The 17,992-nt window shown below is 41.5% G+C and overlaps 1 protein-coding gene across 1 annotated transcript in view; it reads left to right on the forward strand.

The window, feature by feature from the left end:
- Window positions 1–13,601, forward strand: part of col5a1 (procollagen, type V, alpha 1) — a 103,958-nt gene extending 90,357 nt beyond the window's left edge. The window contains exons 48-66 of the mRNA XM_061262157.1: window positions 75–182; window positions 2,007–2,060; window positions 2,548–2,655; window positions 2,851–2,904; window positions 3,086–3,139; window positions 3,238–3,291; window positions 3,398–3,451; window positions 3,541–3,648; window positions 3,743–3,796; window positions 3,902–3,955; window positions 4,140–4,247; window positions 4,341–4,394; window positions 4,737–4,772; window positions 4,883–4,936; window positions 5,171–5,435; window positions 5,635–5,744; window positions 7,046–7,114; window positions 10,188–10,421; window positions 11,107–13,601. Of these exons, the coding sequence (XP_061118141.1) occupies window positions 75–182; window positions 2,007–2,060; window positions 2,548–2,655; window positions 2,851–2,904; window positions 3,086–3,139; window positions 3,238–3,291; window positions 3,398–3,451; window positions 3,541–3,648; window positions 3,743–3,796; window positions 3,902–3,955; window positions 4,140–4,247; window positions 4,341–4,394; window positions 4,737–4,772; window positions 4,883–4,936; window positions 5,171–5,435; window positions 5,635–5,744; window positions 7,046–7,114; window positions 10,188–10,421; window positions 11,107–11,253 (1,779 nt within the window). The 3' untranslated portion in view covers window positions 11,254–13,601. The remainder of the gene's footprint in view (window positions 1–74; window positions 183–2,006; window positions 2,061–2,547; window positions 2,656–2,850; window positions 2,905–3,085; window positions 3,140–3,237; window positions 3,292–3,397; window positions 3,452–3,540; window positions 3,649–3,742; window positions 3,797–3,901; window positions 3,956–4,139; window positions 4,248–4,340; window positions 4,395–4,736; window positions 4,773–4,882; window positions 4,937–5,170; window positions 5,436–5,634; window positions 5,745–7,045; window positions 7,115–10,187; window positions 10,422–11,106) is intronic.
- The last annotated feature ends 4,391 nt before the right edge of the window (window positions 13,602–17,992 follow it).

Genomic DNA, 17,992 nt, shown 5'->3' on the forward strand with positions numbered 1-17,992 from the left:
TTTCCCTTTTTTCCGAATTGATTCTGCAGTGGAGTTTTTCACGCTTGGGCTGAACTTGTTCTTTCTGTACTCAGGGCCCACCTGGTCCCCCTGGCCCAAGAGGGCCCTCTGGCCCCCCTGGAGCAGATGGTCCCCAAGGCCCCCCAGGTGGCATCGGTAACCCTGGAGCTGTGGGAGAGAAGGTAAGGCCTAGTTTTGGTTCCCCAGAGAAATCACTCTGGGAATGTCACATCCTGTATGAGGTCAGAGGTACAGCCAGAAATATTTATTGCATATTCTCCCATGCTGGAGCACTTGAGCATGACACATCCAATGCCTGGAAGCACACAAGGTCATGAAATAATATCAAAAGTATATCTTTTTAAATCCACTTTTAAATTCCATTCCCATCTGAGGAACTACAGACATTTCAAAGTACACAGAAAAGGCCTCGCAGTTGAAAGCAGCATTACAGTAAGTCGAATAAATCCTTCCCAGTTGAGCAGAGATCAAGGGAGGTTACTGGGTGTTTGGCCTCAAAAACGTTTATAATTCTTTTGTTTCACTAAGTCAATAGTTTTGCCAGTTCAGAGCACGAGGGAAAGACACAGGCTCACAGTAGGCGTGTCTTTGTCGGGGTCCAGCATCCCACCCTATTGATGTCCATAAACTTAAGATACTACTGCAATTCCACAAAGACAGTTGTTAGAAACCTGCCTGAGGAGTCCTCTGTATATAATACTAATGTGGAACAAAGACAAGTTTTTGAAACAAAGTTATATAAATGTTCATAACCAAGTTATAAGCATGTCATAATATATGTCATAACATGCCAAAAGCAATCATAAATAGTAACAGTCATAATGATTTAATTACACAGCCATGACAAGAGCATTTGCTTTATGAATTGCCTGGTTGGCATGACATGCATATATGGTTATTTTATTGTTTGATAATACAGAATCTAGAATCTATTATACAAACACACAGGCATATCTGTATCTTGTGCTTATGAATTGTAACAATTATTATGAAAGAGCTGTCTAGACAAAAAAAAATCAGTATTTGTTTTGAGAGGTTCTGCTGTGTGGAGCTCACAGCATTTCCACAAATGATTGTTTGATTTGTTTCCTTTCCGATGAGAGAATGACTTTTTGCCTGAAGCCTCCCAGCAGAGTGCCCTTCCACAAACAAAGGCTTTCACTGCATAAATCTTCCCCATTTACCCACTATAAATTGATCTGGAGGCCCTTCCCACAGCAGCCTGCAAACAGCTAACACGAGAAAGAGAGCCAGCATTTACTGTTGATGCCCAAGTCTTGGAGGATTTACAAAGCCGGGCCAGACTATTACGAGCTGGCAGTAGAGCTATTACCAACAGTACTCCTGTGCTATTTCCAATTTCAGAAAGAAATAAAGAACCCATAGCTGCCCCTCCCCGTCCAGAAGAATCAATCATATTGCAGCCCATTTTACTAAGACATAAATGCTGAAGGCAACAAGAACTGACTGGAACACATTGTGATGTGAAATTACAAAAAAAGTGCACGTCGTAGAGACAGGGCCGTTGTCATTGGACCAGAGCGATGTGGTGACACAAGCGTCTGGGAGAGTGGGCTTGTGTTCGGTTACCGCCCAGCCGAATGTCAGATGCGTGTGGTAAATGTGTTTTAGACATTGCTCTGCCAAACTCAAGATGGGCACAGTTTATTTGACAGTGAGGAATGGCGATGCCAAGCACTCGGGCCACTGGGGGAGATGGCACAAATAAAAAAGGAGGGAACGATTTATGAGAAGCGAGAAGTCCCCGAAGGTGCAGTTGTGTTCTTTATTCAGAACCAAATCTGACACCAGTTTGATGGATTGAACTCTCTTCACTTGTTGTTGCTGTTGTTGCAGTTTCTTTTGACCTGTTGCTGACCAAGGACAATAAAATTATAAAAATGCATCCTCTGTTTATTACATACTCTATCTCTCTTGTTCTCTCTCTATTTCTCTCTCTCTCTCTCTCTCTCTCTCTCAATTAGGGTGAATCTGGTGAAACGGGAGAGCCTGGTCTTCAAGGAGATGTTGGCCCACCAGTATGTATTTTACTTCACATTTACCCACCTCACTGTTTCTTATACCAGACATAAGGGTGACTTGTAACTGGCCTGTAACTACACACTGTTTTTGTTCAAATAGGAACCATAATTAAGTAGTAAACTGCACATCATTGGTGTACATTGTTTACTGTTACATATTTCCACCAGAATGTAAAAAATAACATAATAATTATTTAATAAGTATAGATTGTGGCAACATGTGTTGTTAATAAAAAAATGTATAATCAGAAATATCTAATCAGTACGAATACAAATCATAAGAAAAACCATCCAACCTATTACAATCATCACTATAATTTGTACCTGTGCTTTGTAGCATAACAATATTAGCAGCAATGATGCACAATACAATTTTCTCAGTTTATTAAGTTTAGGCATTCAGTAAGAATGAAAGAGAGTGGTTGTACAGAAGCACCGAAGCACAGAAGGTTTGTTTTTGACAATGTGACTGTACATTTGACAGGGTCCCAGAGGTGAACGGGGAGAGAAGGGTGAAGCTGGTCCTGCTGGCTCTGCTGGCCCTCCTGGTCCAAAGGGTCCTCCTGGGGACGATGGTCCTAAGGGCAGTCCTGTAAGTGTGAAATCCAATGCTTCTAAAATTTCCCTCGGGATGAATAAAGTATCTATCTATCTATCTCTATCTCTATCTCAATTGGCCTTGCATACATAAGTGTATAATTTCCATTTTGTTGAGTAGATGTTTGGCAACATTGTAAGACAGTAAGATACTGTCTTGTAATAAGCACTATTGTGTCTCTTCTTCTAGGGTCCAAGTGGTTTCCCTGGTGATCCTGGTCCTCCTGGAGAGCCTGGACAGCCTGTAAGTTCACATTGAATCAGTCATGTTGGTTCCACTGAAGCCCATGAGCTTGGGAATGATAACTGATAACATCAGGGGTGGAGTAATTGATCAGTCCTTTGGTGGCTGACACCCTCTAGAGATGTACTATTTGATGTCAAATCTCTTGCTGATGAATGCCTGTCCTTTTTTCAATCCACAGGGTCAGGACGGTCCTGCTGGTGACAAGGGAGATGATGGAGAGGCTGGTCAACCCGTAAGTGCGCCTGTTACATCCTCCAAGGAATGTGACCAGTTGTGATAGTTGATATCCCCACTGATATGTTCTTTCCCTACCCACTTCCATTCCCCCAGGGTTCCCCTGGACCAACTGGTGAGTCCGGACCTTCTGGCCCACCTGGAAAGAGAGTAAGTTGAACTATGATATCTATTATCTCCCCCTCCCTTTTCTTCTCTATGTTTAAAGCAGTTGTATTTAAACTCACTTCCTCTTTTCTTCTTTCCTCTCCCATAGGGCCCCCCTGGGGTTGCTGGACCTGAAGGAAGACAAGGTGAAAAAGGTGCCAAGGTGAGAGACTGTTTGCCCGACGTTCATTCTGCCACAAATGCCAGGTCACCCATTTCTGCACATTGACAGCCTTGCATTGTTTTCTACAGGGTGAGCCAGGTCTGGAGGGTCCACAAGGCAAGACGGGCCCTGTGGGTCCACAAGGGTCTCCAGGCAAGCCAGGTTCTGAAGGCCTCAGGGGCATTCCTGGTCCAGTTGTAAGTACAATCTATTTGATGATCTCAGTCTCAACTCATTCTCAACTCAGTCTCAACTCATCTTACAAATCTTTTTTTTTTGTTCTCATGAAAGGGTGAACAAGGCCTCCATGGGGCACCAGGCCCTGATGGACCTCCTGGACCTATGGTATGGACAAGTAAAAAAGCTGCATTTCTCACAGAAATTGACCCTGTAAATGGTGAGATTTGAAGCAACAACTGACTGCCGCAATTGTAAATATTATTCTTGCAGGGTCCACCTGGTTTACCTGGTCTGAAAGGAGACTCTGGTATTAAGGGAGAAAAGGTGAGACTTCTGGAATGTAAGCTAAGCTGTGATGCTGTCGGCCAATGTCTACTACTGCAAAGTATGTTTCAACCTGGGGCTTTTTACCTCATCAGTGACACTTTCCTTAAAGATACAGTAAGTACATCTGTGTGGTAAATCATGAAGTTATTAATTAATATTGCTGTGGGGTTGTTCTACTCAGGGCCATCCGGGTCTCATCGGTTTGATTGGACCCCCGGGCGAGCAGGGCGAGAAGGGTGACCGGGGTCTTCCAGGCCCACAGGGAACATCAGGTCCCAAAGGCGACAATGTAAGCAGCATTCTCCGGTGCTCTCGTGGTTCTACTGTTGTGTGTGTGGTTATGACTCGACTCACATGTCTCTCTGACGTTGTATCACACCAGGGTATTTCTGGCCCGTCTGGTCCACTCGGCCCCCTCGGCCCTCCTGGCTTACCGGTAAGACCACGGCGCCGTTAGCAGATGAAGTGTCACAAATCAAGCTGATGTTTAATTTGGTTATAGAGAGATGTGTCATTTTGCCAAGTCGTAATGGTGTCATAATGGCCTCATGAGGCATTTATTGTATTCCTGAAAAGAAGTCACCATCACTTGCTGCGGAATTCCTGTGATATGACCAGCCAGGTCTTTAACCTCCTCATTTATTTGGCATTTTTAAATCTGCCTAAAGATTTTGGATGTCAGTGTGAATATTTTCTGAATTATGGTGTCGAAATTCAAATGCCAATTAGTTTTATTTCCTGTGCATTCAGAGTATGATTTCTTTTCTGCCACTTGCAGGGTCCCCCTGGTCCTAAGGGTGCAAAGGGCTCTTCGGTAAGTTTCTGATGACGCGGTATATGTTCTGATGACTGTTTTATATGAATGTAGATCTCCACCATTTGTCTGAGCCCAGATGTAACATTATTCTCTGTTGTTCAATACAGGGTCAGACTGGTCCAAAGGGTGAGTCCGGTGTTCCTGGGCCCCCTGGACCTCCCGTAAGTTTTCATACACTTTCTTACATTTATGAAAATCTGTGTTCCAGGCGAAATTGTACTGATGTGTATATTTGCCTGCATTAGCCGGTTTAAAACAACTTAAAAAAACATTGGTTGTATGATTGGATGTACCCAAGAAGAATGTCAGTACATGATTTGTGTGTAATGTCAGTACTGTAACCCCAGCCAGTTCAACCATAAACAATGTGTTTTTGCACCCCTCTTCTCCTGTAGGGACCTCCAGGCGATGTCATCCACCCCCTGCCCATCCAGGCCAGCCCTAAGAGGAGCAAGAGGAGCATCGATGCCAGCCAGATGATGGACGACGAGGCCAACCCCGAGAACTACAAGGACTACGACGACGGCATGGAAGAGATTTTCGGCTCGCTCAACTCCCTGAAGCTGGAGATCGAGCAGATGAAGCACCCACTGGGCACCCAGGCCAACCCCGCCCGCACCTGCAAGGACCTGCAGCTCTGTCACCCCGACTTCCCTGATGGTACGCAACTGGTTTCCACCACACGCCTACCTCCCTCAATCCTGACAAATGCACAGGGCACCGTGGTCAGACTCACTCACAAGAGGAACAACAGTCAAAACTGTAGTGCATACACCCCACCCCCCCAAGAATCTGGGCTACATTTTGGAACCATGGACCTGATGTATGTGGGATCTGTGTTGTTCTTGTTGTTCGGCAGGTGAATACTGGATTGATCCTAACCAGGGTTGCTCTCGTGACTCCTTCAAAGTTTACTGTAACTTCTCAGCTGGAGAGAGCTGCATCTACCCAGACAAGAAGTCAGAAGGAGTAAGTATACTTAAAAAAAAAAAAAACAGTCACAATGCTGACCAACCAAGCTATCTTTAGGCCATAAAGTAAGAAGACATGCCAGTAATGTACTTGGACAACTGCTCGAAATGAAACTGAAAACTCCAATATTGTTTTTCGAAAAATATTGAATTGTCCAAACAATTATTGTTTAAACAAAATGAAATTTAAGTTTTATTTCATTCAATTGTATTTCAAATGAATCACGTCCTTGCAGAAGTTCCACTTATTGGTTTCGACAGATAACTCTTGCTCCCCCCTCTGCAGTCCAGGTTTAAGAGAGCTGAAGAAACAGCAGTTAATATTGATCTTCCATTGTCCCAAAAGCTGATGTTTATAAATTAATTTATTTCAACAGTGCTTTACTATTGACTCAAAGAAGAACAATGGATCGCTGCAAAGTCGACATATGTTTTAATCTCATTTGTTCGGTCCTGGAGATAAATGTCATGTATAATGAGCCTGTTTGTATTAGAATTAATGGAGTCTGATATTTTAACTGTCTGAATACACCCCCATACTTCCTTATGCTGTACAGTATGTGGGAGTGAAGCATTATCACAAAGACAGCCTGAAGCATAATGGAGCAGTTCATGATCTGGCTGTAAATCACAATTCATTAAGTTCAACTCTGAATAATTGTTTTGCATTTGAACAGAAGTGTTTGCTGTTAGTTATTCATACTATTCAGAGACAGAGTAAACCAGGTGGTATGTGCAGGTACAAAAACAAAGCAAACATTTCAGCTGAGAGAATACCGCATCCAGACCTGGGATCACTGTAGGGCGATGAAATCCACGCCTTGTTCCAGAGACCTACAACTGGTTGTCATCTGCATTAAAAGTGAACTGAAGATTAGCATATAATTACCACATATTTATGCCATTTGACATTATTGTTTATTTAGGTTTATATGTTTAAGCTATAGGAGATACAAGACAGGTATACAGTATATTCAACTAAAAAAATACAAACCAAAAAATACAAACCATTATTGAACCTCTCTGGTGGACATCACTGCCACTGGACACTCTTCAGTTCCACCCCTTCTCTTTGACCTGAGAATATGTTGAGATGTTTCATCTGTACATTGAATCGCTTGAAAGCTTCTTTCAGCACACGCTCTCTAGTTTAGGTTGTTGGATTGCTATAGTTATTGTATGCCCTCTCATCCCCCAGTTGCTCTCACTGACACTGCATAGTCTTAAATCACAACCCCTCTGATGCAATTTCCCTCTTTAACAAGCATTTCTTCCTCTCTGTCCTGCCCTGAACACTAGGCTAGGCTCACTTCCTGGGCAAAGGAGATTCCCGGGTCCTGGTTCAGTGAATTCAAACGTGGTAAACTGGTAAGCACAACTCCACCGTTCCTTTCTCTTCCTTTAACAGCTTTTATATTTTACAGAGTAAAATGGCCCGTTGGCCCAAAGACACGCCAGGCACTTGGTATAGTCGGTACAAGAGAGGGTCCCTGGTAAGTGGCACGCCGGGGCCCGGGCCCTGCTGGGTCTCGGGCCTTCAGTCCTGCATGCTACTGGCACCTGCTTCTCCCTGCCTGGTGCATGCCTCACAAAAGCTCATCAGAAGTCATGCAGCTGGGGTGTGCCTTCTTATGACTGGTGGCAACTGTGGTGATGGCAGAGAGCAGACAAGTCCACTTCCCTTTCAGCAAACCCTGACCGATGGCATCAGGTATTGGTCACTTTGAATGATGCGGTTTCAGAATAGCCTCAGGCCATAATTAATTGGTTTGTATTGCTATTCCTCATACAGAATTTATATGCGCAGCCTGTGATGGGAAAGTGGTTCTCTGCATGTGCCTGCTAGACCATGATTCCTTTGAGTAAGAAGGTGTCACCTAAAAGTGACTTAGTGCCTGAATAATAGTATTCGTTGGGAACCAAGTATGCGGACTCAAACAGTACATTCTATCTTCAGTTGCTTATTGGAGTGCCAACACACCTCGTTTTCAGTTTTGTAGGTCTTTTTCGGTAGTATGCTAAACAGTCACAGTGGTGAATGCAGGACATTTTGTTCCATTGCTGGTTCCATTATATTGCAGTGCATTTCTGGTTCATGAATAAACCAAATACGTATAGTTTATCACACGATTTCTGCTGAAAAGCATTATCATAGAAACTCCAGCCAGAACTCTGCAGTTTTTACACTAAGGCACTGAGTCACTGCACAGGGGCTTCTAGGTACTCAGCCACACTTGACTTGCGGCTGTGATGAAGAGGTAATGTGTCGTTGTGATGGTGCGCTCGTTCTACACCTGGAGCGGGTGGGGTTGGGTGGCTGCGGGGGAGCTTGGACCGAAGCAGAGGAGTTTCCCACCCACACCATGCGACCCTGTCACTGGTGGGGTGTTACTCCTGTTCTGAACCATCATACAGACACTCAACATGGACATACAGGACGAACCTGACTCAGCTTCTTCTCAATTGTACATCCTTACTATCACTTAGTGTACTAATGTACAGTATGTTAGTAGTCTACTGACCGTGTAGTGTACTGTGATTTCTGCATAATGAGTATATATATATTAAACATGTAGATTAAATGCTTGAGGCTATTAGATATCGCCTCTTCCCTGGTTCCTGCACGTCTACTGTTGTCCATTTTGGGTGTCAGTGTCAGAGGTTCTCTGCTCCGATATATTGAATGCATGCGCTTCAGTCATGGTCAGTCTTGTTTGTCTGAAAGAAGAAACCATATGGATCAGAAGGAGCAGGACTGGTTGGTATGGACAACAATTTCCCCATAGGAAATATCAAAGGACTCCTAAACAGTAAATATATGTACATAATGATAACCAGAGAACTTCAGTGAAACTTACTGTATGAAACATCCAGTTTCCAGCAGCAGCCTATATAAGCTCAGGCATTTAAAAAATAGTCATCCATTCTCAGGGCTCTGTACTAAACATATTGCTTCCTATACAGAAGTATGTACGTGACTACAGGCTGCAGAACATCTCAGGAAGTTCAGAAAATTACTTCAAATAATTATTCTCCTTTGAAATTTAATTTAGGAACTGAATATTTCAGCTAAATAATTCACATTTTATGGATTTCCGGTGTATGTGAATGAAATAGTATTTTTACTATGAAGAAGATTACCTTTAATTAAGATATGTTATCTTCCTGGTCAGTTATGTATATTTTGCACATTTAACTTTTTGCATTTCATTGGTGTTTTATGTTCCTTTAGTTTTTTTTTAGTTTTTTTTGTCTCAGCAGATATATGTACTTTCTACTTTTTGTCATTACTTCATTTTCATTTTCATTTTCTTATTTACATATTTGTGTTTGCCCTGATTTTAAGCCTCATTCTTAAAAAGAAACTGACCATACATACTGCAGATCGATAATGAGCATGTAACTTAAAATGTCAAGTTAGAATTATTCTGTGCATGTATTTTATTGCAGGAAATTTTTTAGAATTGAGATTCATACATGACATTGTGAATGGATGTAAATTGCATATGTATGTACAGGCTTAGAAATGTGTTCTTGTTTCGTCATGTTATTTTGCCATTTGCCAATTGAAGAGAACCCAACACCATTCAGGAAGCAATCAGTTTTCATAAAGCTTCTATATAATTTTTTACCATTATCCATTTTTTATTCTGTAAATAGCTGTGTGACATTATTTTTCCCCATTCTGTAGGAGGAATACTGCAGTCGTCAGTATGTCCCCACACTATGACAGTACAAAGCCACACACAGATGTATAATTACTATAATCAAGCAAGCCGTCTGATACAAAAGGTTTACAGTACATTGTTCATAACATGTTGTAGATCTGAATTCTTAGTAGGCAGGGTACCTTTTTTATGTGCCCGTGTGATTTTGTTGTGGAAGGAGCAGAATCCAATCTCATTTCTATTACGGTTCAGGCTATGCTAATGAACAGCGAACCGGCTAGATCGGTCCACTCATATGAGCAGGAACACGGCCATTATTATCTCCCCATTTTTCAAACCCCTCTCCCTTTGAAACAGATAGTTGGCAAATAAGTTGTCATGTGTGTGTTGTTTAGACACATTTAGGGTAGTATGATTTTGTACCGAATATTCGAATGTCACTACATCATAAGTACTGGACCATTATTCTTAAAAAAAGGAACATGGCAAGCAAAAGAAATAAAATAAAACACTGTTGGATATTAAACAAAAGTCACTCACGTCTGAACCAAGCGAGGTGCCCCCTTGAAATTTGAATCCGTAACTTGGATGAATGAGGCTTTGTAGGCTTAGTAAATATCTGTTGTACAATTACAATGTGCTAATATTTGGTGGGTAGGTTGGCCTCTGAGGAAATACCTACTTCATTCCAGCTGGGCCTTGCTTCTGGCCCTGGTGTGTCCCCCTGTCTAGACCGTTCTTTGTTTTTTTCCCCTCTGTGCGTCATCGACTAGCTTTCCTACATGGACTCAGAGGGCAACCCCATCGGTGTGGTCCAGATGACCTTCCTGCGGTTGCTGAGTGCCTCTGCCCGGCAGAACCTCACCTACAACTGCTACCAGTCAGTGGCCTGGCACGACTCAGAAGCGGACACCTACGACAAGGCCATCCGCTTCCTGGGCTCCAATGACGAGGAGATGTCCTACGACAACAATCCCTACATCCGCACCGTGGTAGACGGCTGCGCGGTGAGTACCCATGGCTTGAGGGGAGCAATATGCCTGCCCACTCGTTGTTACAGTAGGTCCAGTGCAGGGGTCATCCAATCAGCCCTGGTATTCTTTTCTACTGGGTAATTAACGGAACAGTTAGTGCTGCTGATTGGCCAGTCTTCGCACCTGAATCCCTGGTAAGGAAGTTGGAAAATCCAGCAGTTCTGGGCCCTCGAGGACCATGATTTGATGATCCCTTATGTTTGGGCTTGTAGTACAGTGCTATTACACCCTCACACAACTGTGTACATGGATGGGTCCATCGAGCCATGGCAGTGATAGTGGCCAGCTGGATGTCCTGTGAGAGGAAAATAGTCATCTAAAATAGTCACCTGTAATCTGACTTTGTATCTGTCATTTACCATGAGCATTTTAAGTAAGATATCTTAATATTTTCAAATCTTTAAATACTTGATACTCATGATTCTGAATCAGTTTTAATTATTAGCTGAACAAGTAATCCAATGTATGTTTGACTAACAGTTTTTGTGACTAGATTTCTGCATTTGTACGGCCATGTTTTCACAGAGCAGCTGAGTAATGTTACAGAAGGAACACCAGTATTTAGCTTACTGTTTCCAAGAACTTTCTAGACCAGGGAGCTCATTTATTTATCCAGTGAGGTAACAGTCTGTCCTCTCTCCCTGTTTTGCATTTCCAGTTGAAAAAGGGCTATGAAAAGACTGTACTTGAGATCAACACACCAAAGGTGGAACAAGTGCCTTTTGTTGACATCATGTTCAATGATTTTGGCGGAGCCTCCCAGAAGTTTGGATTTGAAGTGGGGCCTGTCTGCTTCATCGGATGAGACTGTTGCTGAACAAAAATATAATAACTCAACAAAACACACAGCAAAAATATATATATAAAAACATCACATTTGTAAAATGTTGTGTCTCCAAAAAGAAAAAAAAATTAAAGACAAGGAAACAAATAATTCAATAAAAGAATAAAAAGACAACCTTGTAACCTCAGTGTACCTTCTCCATCACATGCAGGTTTTGAAACTGGATGAGCCAGTTGTTCGCTACCATTCCGCACTAGCCACCATGCATCCACCCGCCCCATGTCTCTCTCTGCCTCAGAGTCCCAGCACTCGTGTTATAAGTCACCTTGTCCCCATTGCCTTGAGACAAACTTGGGAACCTTACACGTTCAAAAGGCAGGACTTACCATGGCCTCCACCTTAAATGGCAGTTTGTTTTCTTCCTTCTTCATTGAGTTCTTCAAGCTTCATTTTGTGCATATTGTCAACCCATTCCCTGGAATGGTGCTTATATATATATAAATATATTTTTTGTATGTTTGTAAGTACGTTTTGTATATTTTTCCTGGTATTGTTTATTGATTCCGGCTTCAAAACATGCATGTGACATTTATATTGTAAGGATGGAGATGATAATTTTTTGAATATAATTAAAAGATGGACAGAAATTAATTGGATGTGAAAAAGTCCTGTCCTGTCGTGCTTCAGGTGTCAAGCACATGTAAATTAAAAAAACAAATGATAATAAAAGACAGAACAGCACACAGTGCTATCATGTGAACATTAATCTTCAAACAAAAATTGTTTTCTCACTAAAAAGGACTTTCCTCTTTGTCTTCCGCCCTCTTTAAAATCGCTGTTGTAAACTTGCTTCCGTATAGTTGCAGATTATTAATTTAAGGTGGTTAAGGCTTTCTCATTTTTCAAAACTTCCATATTTGTTCTATAAAAATATATGCAATGGGAGATTATATATGGGAGGGATATCACATTATTATGGAATAAAAAGACACATAGGTGCTATTTTGAATTCCGTCTGTGGTGCTATGTATTTTGTTTTTTCACTTTTTTTAATGTAAAGAAAAACACTGGTGATGTCCAAGCCATTACCATGTCTCCCAAAACATTCTTATCTCTCACCTCCTTCATGAAAAGGTTATCATGGTGCCGTTGTAGGGAATTATTGTTATGCATGACATTATTTCATACTCATACATACAGTAGGAACCATTCTTTGTTGTCGTTTCAGCTTGTATGGCCCATGTAGAAACTAGGCATCTGCAACAACTGCCATATTAGGTTTGCAATAATAGCAGATTGTAATGGATTGCTGAATGTGGTGCTAAGTTATATACGCCATCCTCAGAAGCAGACATCTGGGAATATGTTGGAAAAAATGCTATTTCTTTGCATGGTGGCTTCTGGATATTTTGTGAATGGATCTCAGCGAGCAGATATGTGCAATGGTCTCTCTCTCTCCACAATTAGCCACCACCAATGCTTACACTTAGCTATAATATTTGAGAAAACTCTTTATGGAGCTTTTTCTGATTGTGTGGCAATAAACATCTATGAGAATCCCAAAGTGCCTGGTGGAAAAGTGAAAATTTTATAGTGTATGTACCAGAAATCTTAAGATTCCCCACTAAGCTTTCCAATAACTTAAGTTTGCCCCAGTTGACAAACTTGAAAGCAAAGAAGGCTTGTGGTCCATTGGTTTTTAAATAGGACTGCAGGTTGTCATCATGTGTAGATCAGTTTTAATTTTGTGTTATAATTTCCCTTGCATTTACAGTATGTAACCTGAAAAGATCCCCACCTGATCACCTGTAAAATACCTGTAAAATGGAGGGTACAGACCAAAATGATGTGATCATGTGGCCAACATGATTCCTTTTTTGTTAAAATTTCTTTCTGATACTCCCCTCCGGACACACACGCCCTCGCTACAGTGTATTCTGTTCAAGCAGCGCACTTTTCTGAACTTGCCGTAGACCACTCAGCAACTATCACATGCAAACAATTTACTGTCCTACATTGATAACTTGTTTGTTTTTTTTCAGTTTTTGTCTGTGACTTGAACCATTTTTTGTAATTAAACTACACCTACAGAGCATGGATTTTGGTGCAGCAGGCCCAGTTTTAAGTATTGCTGTCAACAGAGCATTCTTGTAAAAAAATTTTGAACCAGCAGAAATGCTGCCAATAAAGTTTTTGTTTTGTTTATTTTGTTTGTGCGTTTTTAAAGTCTTGTCAAACCTGTGTAAGAAAGGACAGAAGATATATTGGTGTTTATGTCAATAAATTCAAGTTTACTGTGCCCTTCCACTCCTTTGAGGTGTGTATCTTGTATGTCTTTTAAAGCATTAAAACTTACCTGTATGCATGAATCTGTAAGATTTTTTTCTCTTGTTATAACTTAGAATTACTTGCTCTCAAACCATTGATTGACCAAACAGACATGTCCAAACTTGTGAAGGGGAGAGGACATTGATATTATAATTCTCTACCAAGCCAAGTGTTTGTAGTATATTTATTGTATTATTTAAGAAAATAAATGTAAATTTACCTGAGTAGTATTACTGAAGGGGGCCTCGCTCTATATTTATTACATTGCAGCAAGCCAAATCTGGTTGATTTGGAAAGGTTTAGAACAGGGGTGTCAAACTCACATCTTGGAGGATTGCAGTGTCTGCTGGTTTTTGGTGCCTTTGGCACGAGTGAATCGTTTCAGTCATTGATTGGCTAAGGAATCCATACTACTTGTTTTCAAGGCCTTAAGTAGCTTTTGATTGAAAGGAAACCACAAATATCTAGAGGCACTCTAGCCCACCGTGGCTGAACTTTGACACCCCTGGGTTAGAAAAATGTAAAAAGTACAGACTCCAAAAGACTCAAAAATATTTTTACAAAGTCTATGCAGCCACTTACACGAGTGCATAAATACAAATAATGTAGATCCCTCTTTAATTTCATGGTTTCCTACCTCCTTGGCATGCTGTTGAACCTGCAGAGCCATTACTCCAGTACTGGATCATGTGCAGTGTTTACAGTGGTCTGCATCTCTGTTTGGTCCAAAATGTTGTCATTTAGATCATGTGGCTGCCTGTCAATGCTTTTTAATTTTTTAATTTTGTAACTACAGGCCTCTCATTTTATTTTGTTGTTTGTATTTCTCAAAACAGAATACTGACACTGTTGTAAAAAAGAAAGGGAATACCTTGCACTGTAACCGTACAAAGTTATGATTAACAGCTCAAAATATTTGTAATTTGGCATTTTTCCAGAGGTATTTTGATTCAACGTTTAACAGCTATTTCATTCAGTGCCAGTATTCTCTCTGTCACTGAAATGAAACTGTTGGTATCAGTTACAATTAAATGAAACATTAAAAAGAGGCAGCCTTCCAAAGTCTGATATAACTAGAGGGAACTGTTATTATGGGATTAAAGGAGGCACTACACTGTAAATGTGAGGTATGCTCTCCTTTTTCAACTTCAGAAAGTGTTTAACTTCATGTTTGCCAACATCATAAAAAAAAAATATATATATATATATATATATATATATATATATATATATATATATATATATATATATATGGCAAATCTGATTTCACTGGTTTTCCTCAAAACTCTAAAATAATAGCAGTAACTCATCATGATGGCCATCCCATAAAATATCAGGATTTTTATGGTTAAATAACAGGATTTATACGTATCACCCCCTTTATTGAATGGTTTTTCACTGGCAGCATTTTTTGTTTTACGGGGCATTTGTTTTACAGTGTTGTGTAGGAATGTTGTATTTTGTGCAGTCCTAAATGATGCACAGCCTCTGATTGGTGTCCCACCATTCCAGGACGTTGCACTTGGTATGAACAGTGAAATGGTAAATAGCATGCATACAGAGTGTGTGAGTATTTGTCTTATGTCACCCCCTGAGTAGAAACAAAATTGATAAAATACCCATACAGTATACTCTGCAACATATATTTAAAAAACATATCCTTGGCTTTAAGAGCTTGTGTTGTCAGATTTATTCCTGTTAAAGCCCTTTTTCCTTTATGCCTACAACAGCAGCCAATAATAAATGTGCAAAGTGAAATGAGATAAAAGCAGGACAAGATGTGTTTAATATTAATGCTGGCTTAAATATTTATGAATGTTTGCATCTCTTGCAGCCACTCAAAAATATGTCAATGTACATGACTTCCAAGAGGCAGCTCTCTCTTTCTCTCTCTCGATTGCTTCCCTCTCTCTTTCTCTTTCTCTGTCTCTCTTGCTCTCTCTCTGTCTGTCTGTCTCTCTCTCTCTCTTGCTCTCTCTGTCTCTCTCTCTTTCTCTGTCGCTCTCTCTGTCTCTCTCCCCTGTTTGTGGCAGGCAGACGGATGGTTGCCAGATCTTCTCCAAGCCTTGCAGCCCCAGGCTTGCGGGCATACATCAGTGAGCTGTCTTACCGCTGACAGATGGAGGGGCGCTCACTCACCAGTCATCATTATCACCTGTGAGAAGTGGCACCTCCTTTTTCACACTAAAGATAGCACAGTGCAAACTTCCCCCCTGGGAAGCACCTGTACCGATGGACTCCTTGTGGATGTGTGCTGCTGGATCTTCTCAAAGCAGTGATGTCTTTAAAAAGCTGATATCATGGTTTCACCTATTACACAAGACAATGCCAGCCCAGAATCTCTAAACTCGTTGATCAGTGTACTCTTGAAAATATCAAGGGCTGGTACAGGGAATTGACACCTTGTCCAAATAAGCCAACAAACACTACAGGCATAACAATAAATGTTGTGAATCTATAGCATATGTGCACATGCTTGTAATTGTGTATATGTATATCATGTGTATGTGTGTATGTTTTTAGACATATTAAGTATTCTACTGCTGTAGCCTATCCACTAAGTTTGACGCATTGTGTTTTCAGAGATGCTTTTCTGCAGTCTTTGCAAACTCCAGAGACTGTGGTGCGTGAAAAACCCCAGGAGATCAGCATTGAGATACTCAATCCACCCTGTCTGGCACCAACAATCATTCCACGGTCGAAGTCACTTAGATCACATATCTCCCCATTCGACATTTAGTCTGAAAAACAGCTGAACCTCTTGACCATGTCTGCATGATTTTCTGCATTTAGTTGCTAATTAAATATTTGCATTAACAAGCTGGTGTACAGGTCTACCTAAAAACTGATCAGAGTGTGTATGTATATGGTACAGTGCATATAGCACACGTGTATTTCCATGTATAGGGGGGGGGGGGGGCAGGGGAAACGGGGGTGCGTGTAAATTGTGCATCACACAGCTCTCAAAAAATAAAGGGAAACACAAGTCTAACCGTGTAATTGCTGTGCGATGTGATATAATAAGGCCCATTTATCACACAGTCCCTGTGCAATTGCCCTACTTGTATATTAAGTAAAACAGTGTGAGTGTTAAAGTGCATGTCATTACCATATTCACTGTAGATTGTATTCTACCACACATTTAATTGACCACATTTATTGGGGCCTCCTGATGGTTGTAGGCCATCCCCCAAAAATATATGACATGCATTTTTGCATTTATGCATTGGTATTTTGTTTTTTTTATGATTATGATTATTTATTATGGTTGCAAGAGTTTTCAAGCCACTGCCCATGGCACAGTATTCCATAGTCTCCTCTAGTTCATAAACAGTATACAAGATTCCCAGATGTAGGAACAGAGTAGTAGTAAGGAGATGATAGGTTATTAGCTACAGGAAGTTAATGGCTGAAGGGCATCTTATCTTTCACACAAATCAGTGCACAGTTGTAGAATACGGCTACTTTTGATGAGCATGTACATACAGTAAGTGTCTTTGGGAGCAGTATTCCCTGAATGAAATCTGGCTCCCAAAGCTTTTTAACCCAACCTACAGCGTTTATATCCTTATATTTCTCATTAAAAGTGGTGTGTTGATATACAGTCAAACTAATATCACATGCTGGTAGAGAGAACTCTCAGTTTCAAATCTCTTCCTCTGTTCTTGAGATATCACGTGGCTCAGCGGCTGTGCTTTTGGGAGAAGATCACAAAACGCCGCTCCATTGCTGGCTGCCAAGTCTCTGAGCTCGGAGGACGACCAGGGGGAGGGAACACCTGTGCGTCTGAGCCTGTCTCTCCCCCCTGCCGGCGACCTGAACAGATGGAGCGCACGCCAAGCTTCTGGCAACAAACAACCCAACAAACAGCCCAACTAACAACCCAACCCGAAGGAAGACCTGCTCGCCGGCATTGAACTATAAACTTCCGGAAACATCACCTTGATCCACAAGCGTGTAGCAAAGCAAATCCCTCCCATTTGCATCCGCCCTGACCTTTATCCCTCCCTCCCTTCCTCCCTCCCTCCCTCGTGTTCCTGCTGTCTGCTGTGTGCTTTGAGGATGGCAGGGCTGACGGAGGGGGATTCATGCACGGGCAGTAGGAGAGGTAGTGTCTCTGCACTACCCCCTGGTCTCTGTCTTTATCCAAAGCCAGCAAAGCTCCTTTCATGGTGTCTACTCCAGATAGAGAACCATGCAGAAAAGAGCCTGCAGTTCTGGAAAAGGTATTGTGGACAGGGGATGGTAAATGGTTGGCATTTATATAGCGCCCTTATCCAAAGTGCTGTACAATTGATGCTTCTCATTCACCCATTCATACACACACTCACACACTGACACACTGACGGCGATTGGCTGCCATGCAAGGTGCCGACCAGCTCGTCAGGAGCATTTAGGGCTAAGGTGTCTTGCTCAGGGACACTTCGATACA

Source organism: Conger conger, chromosome 12 (assembly GCF_963514075.1).
Source record: "Conger conger chromosome 12, fConCon1.1, whole genome shotgun sequence".
NCBI lineage: Eukaryota > Metazoa > Chordata > Actinopteri > Anguilliformes > Congridae > Conger > Conger conger.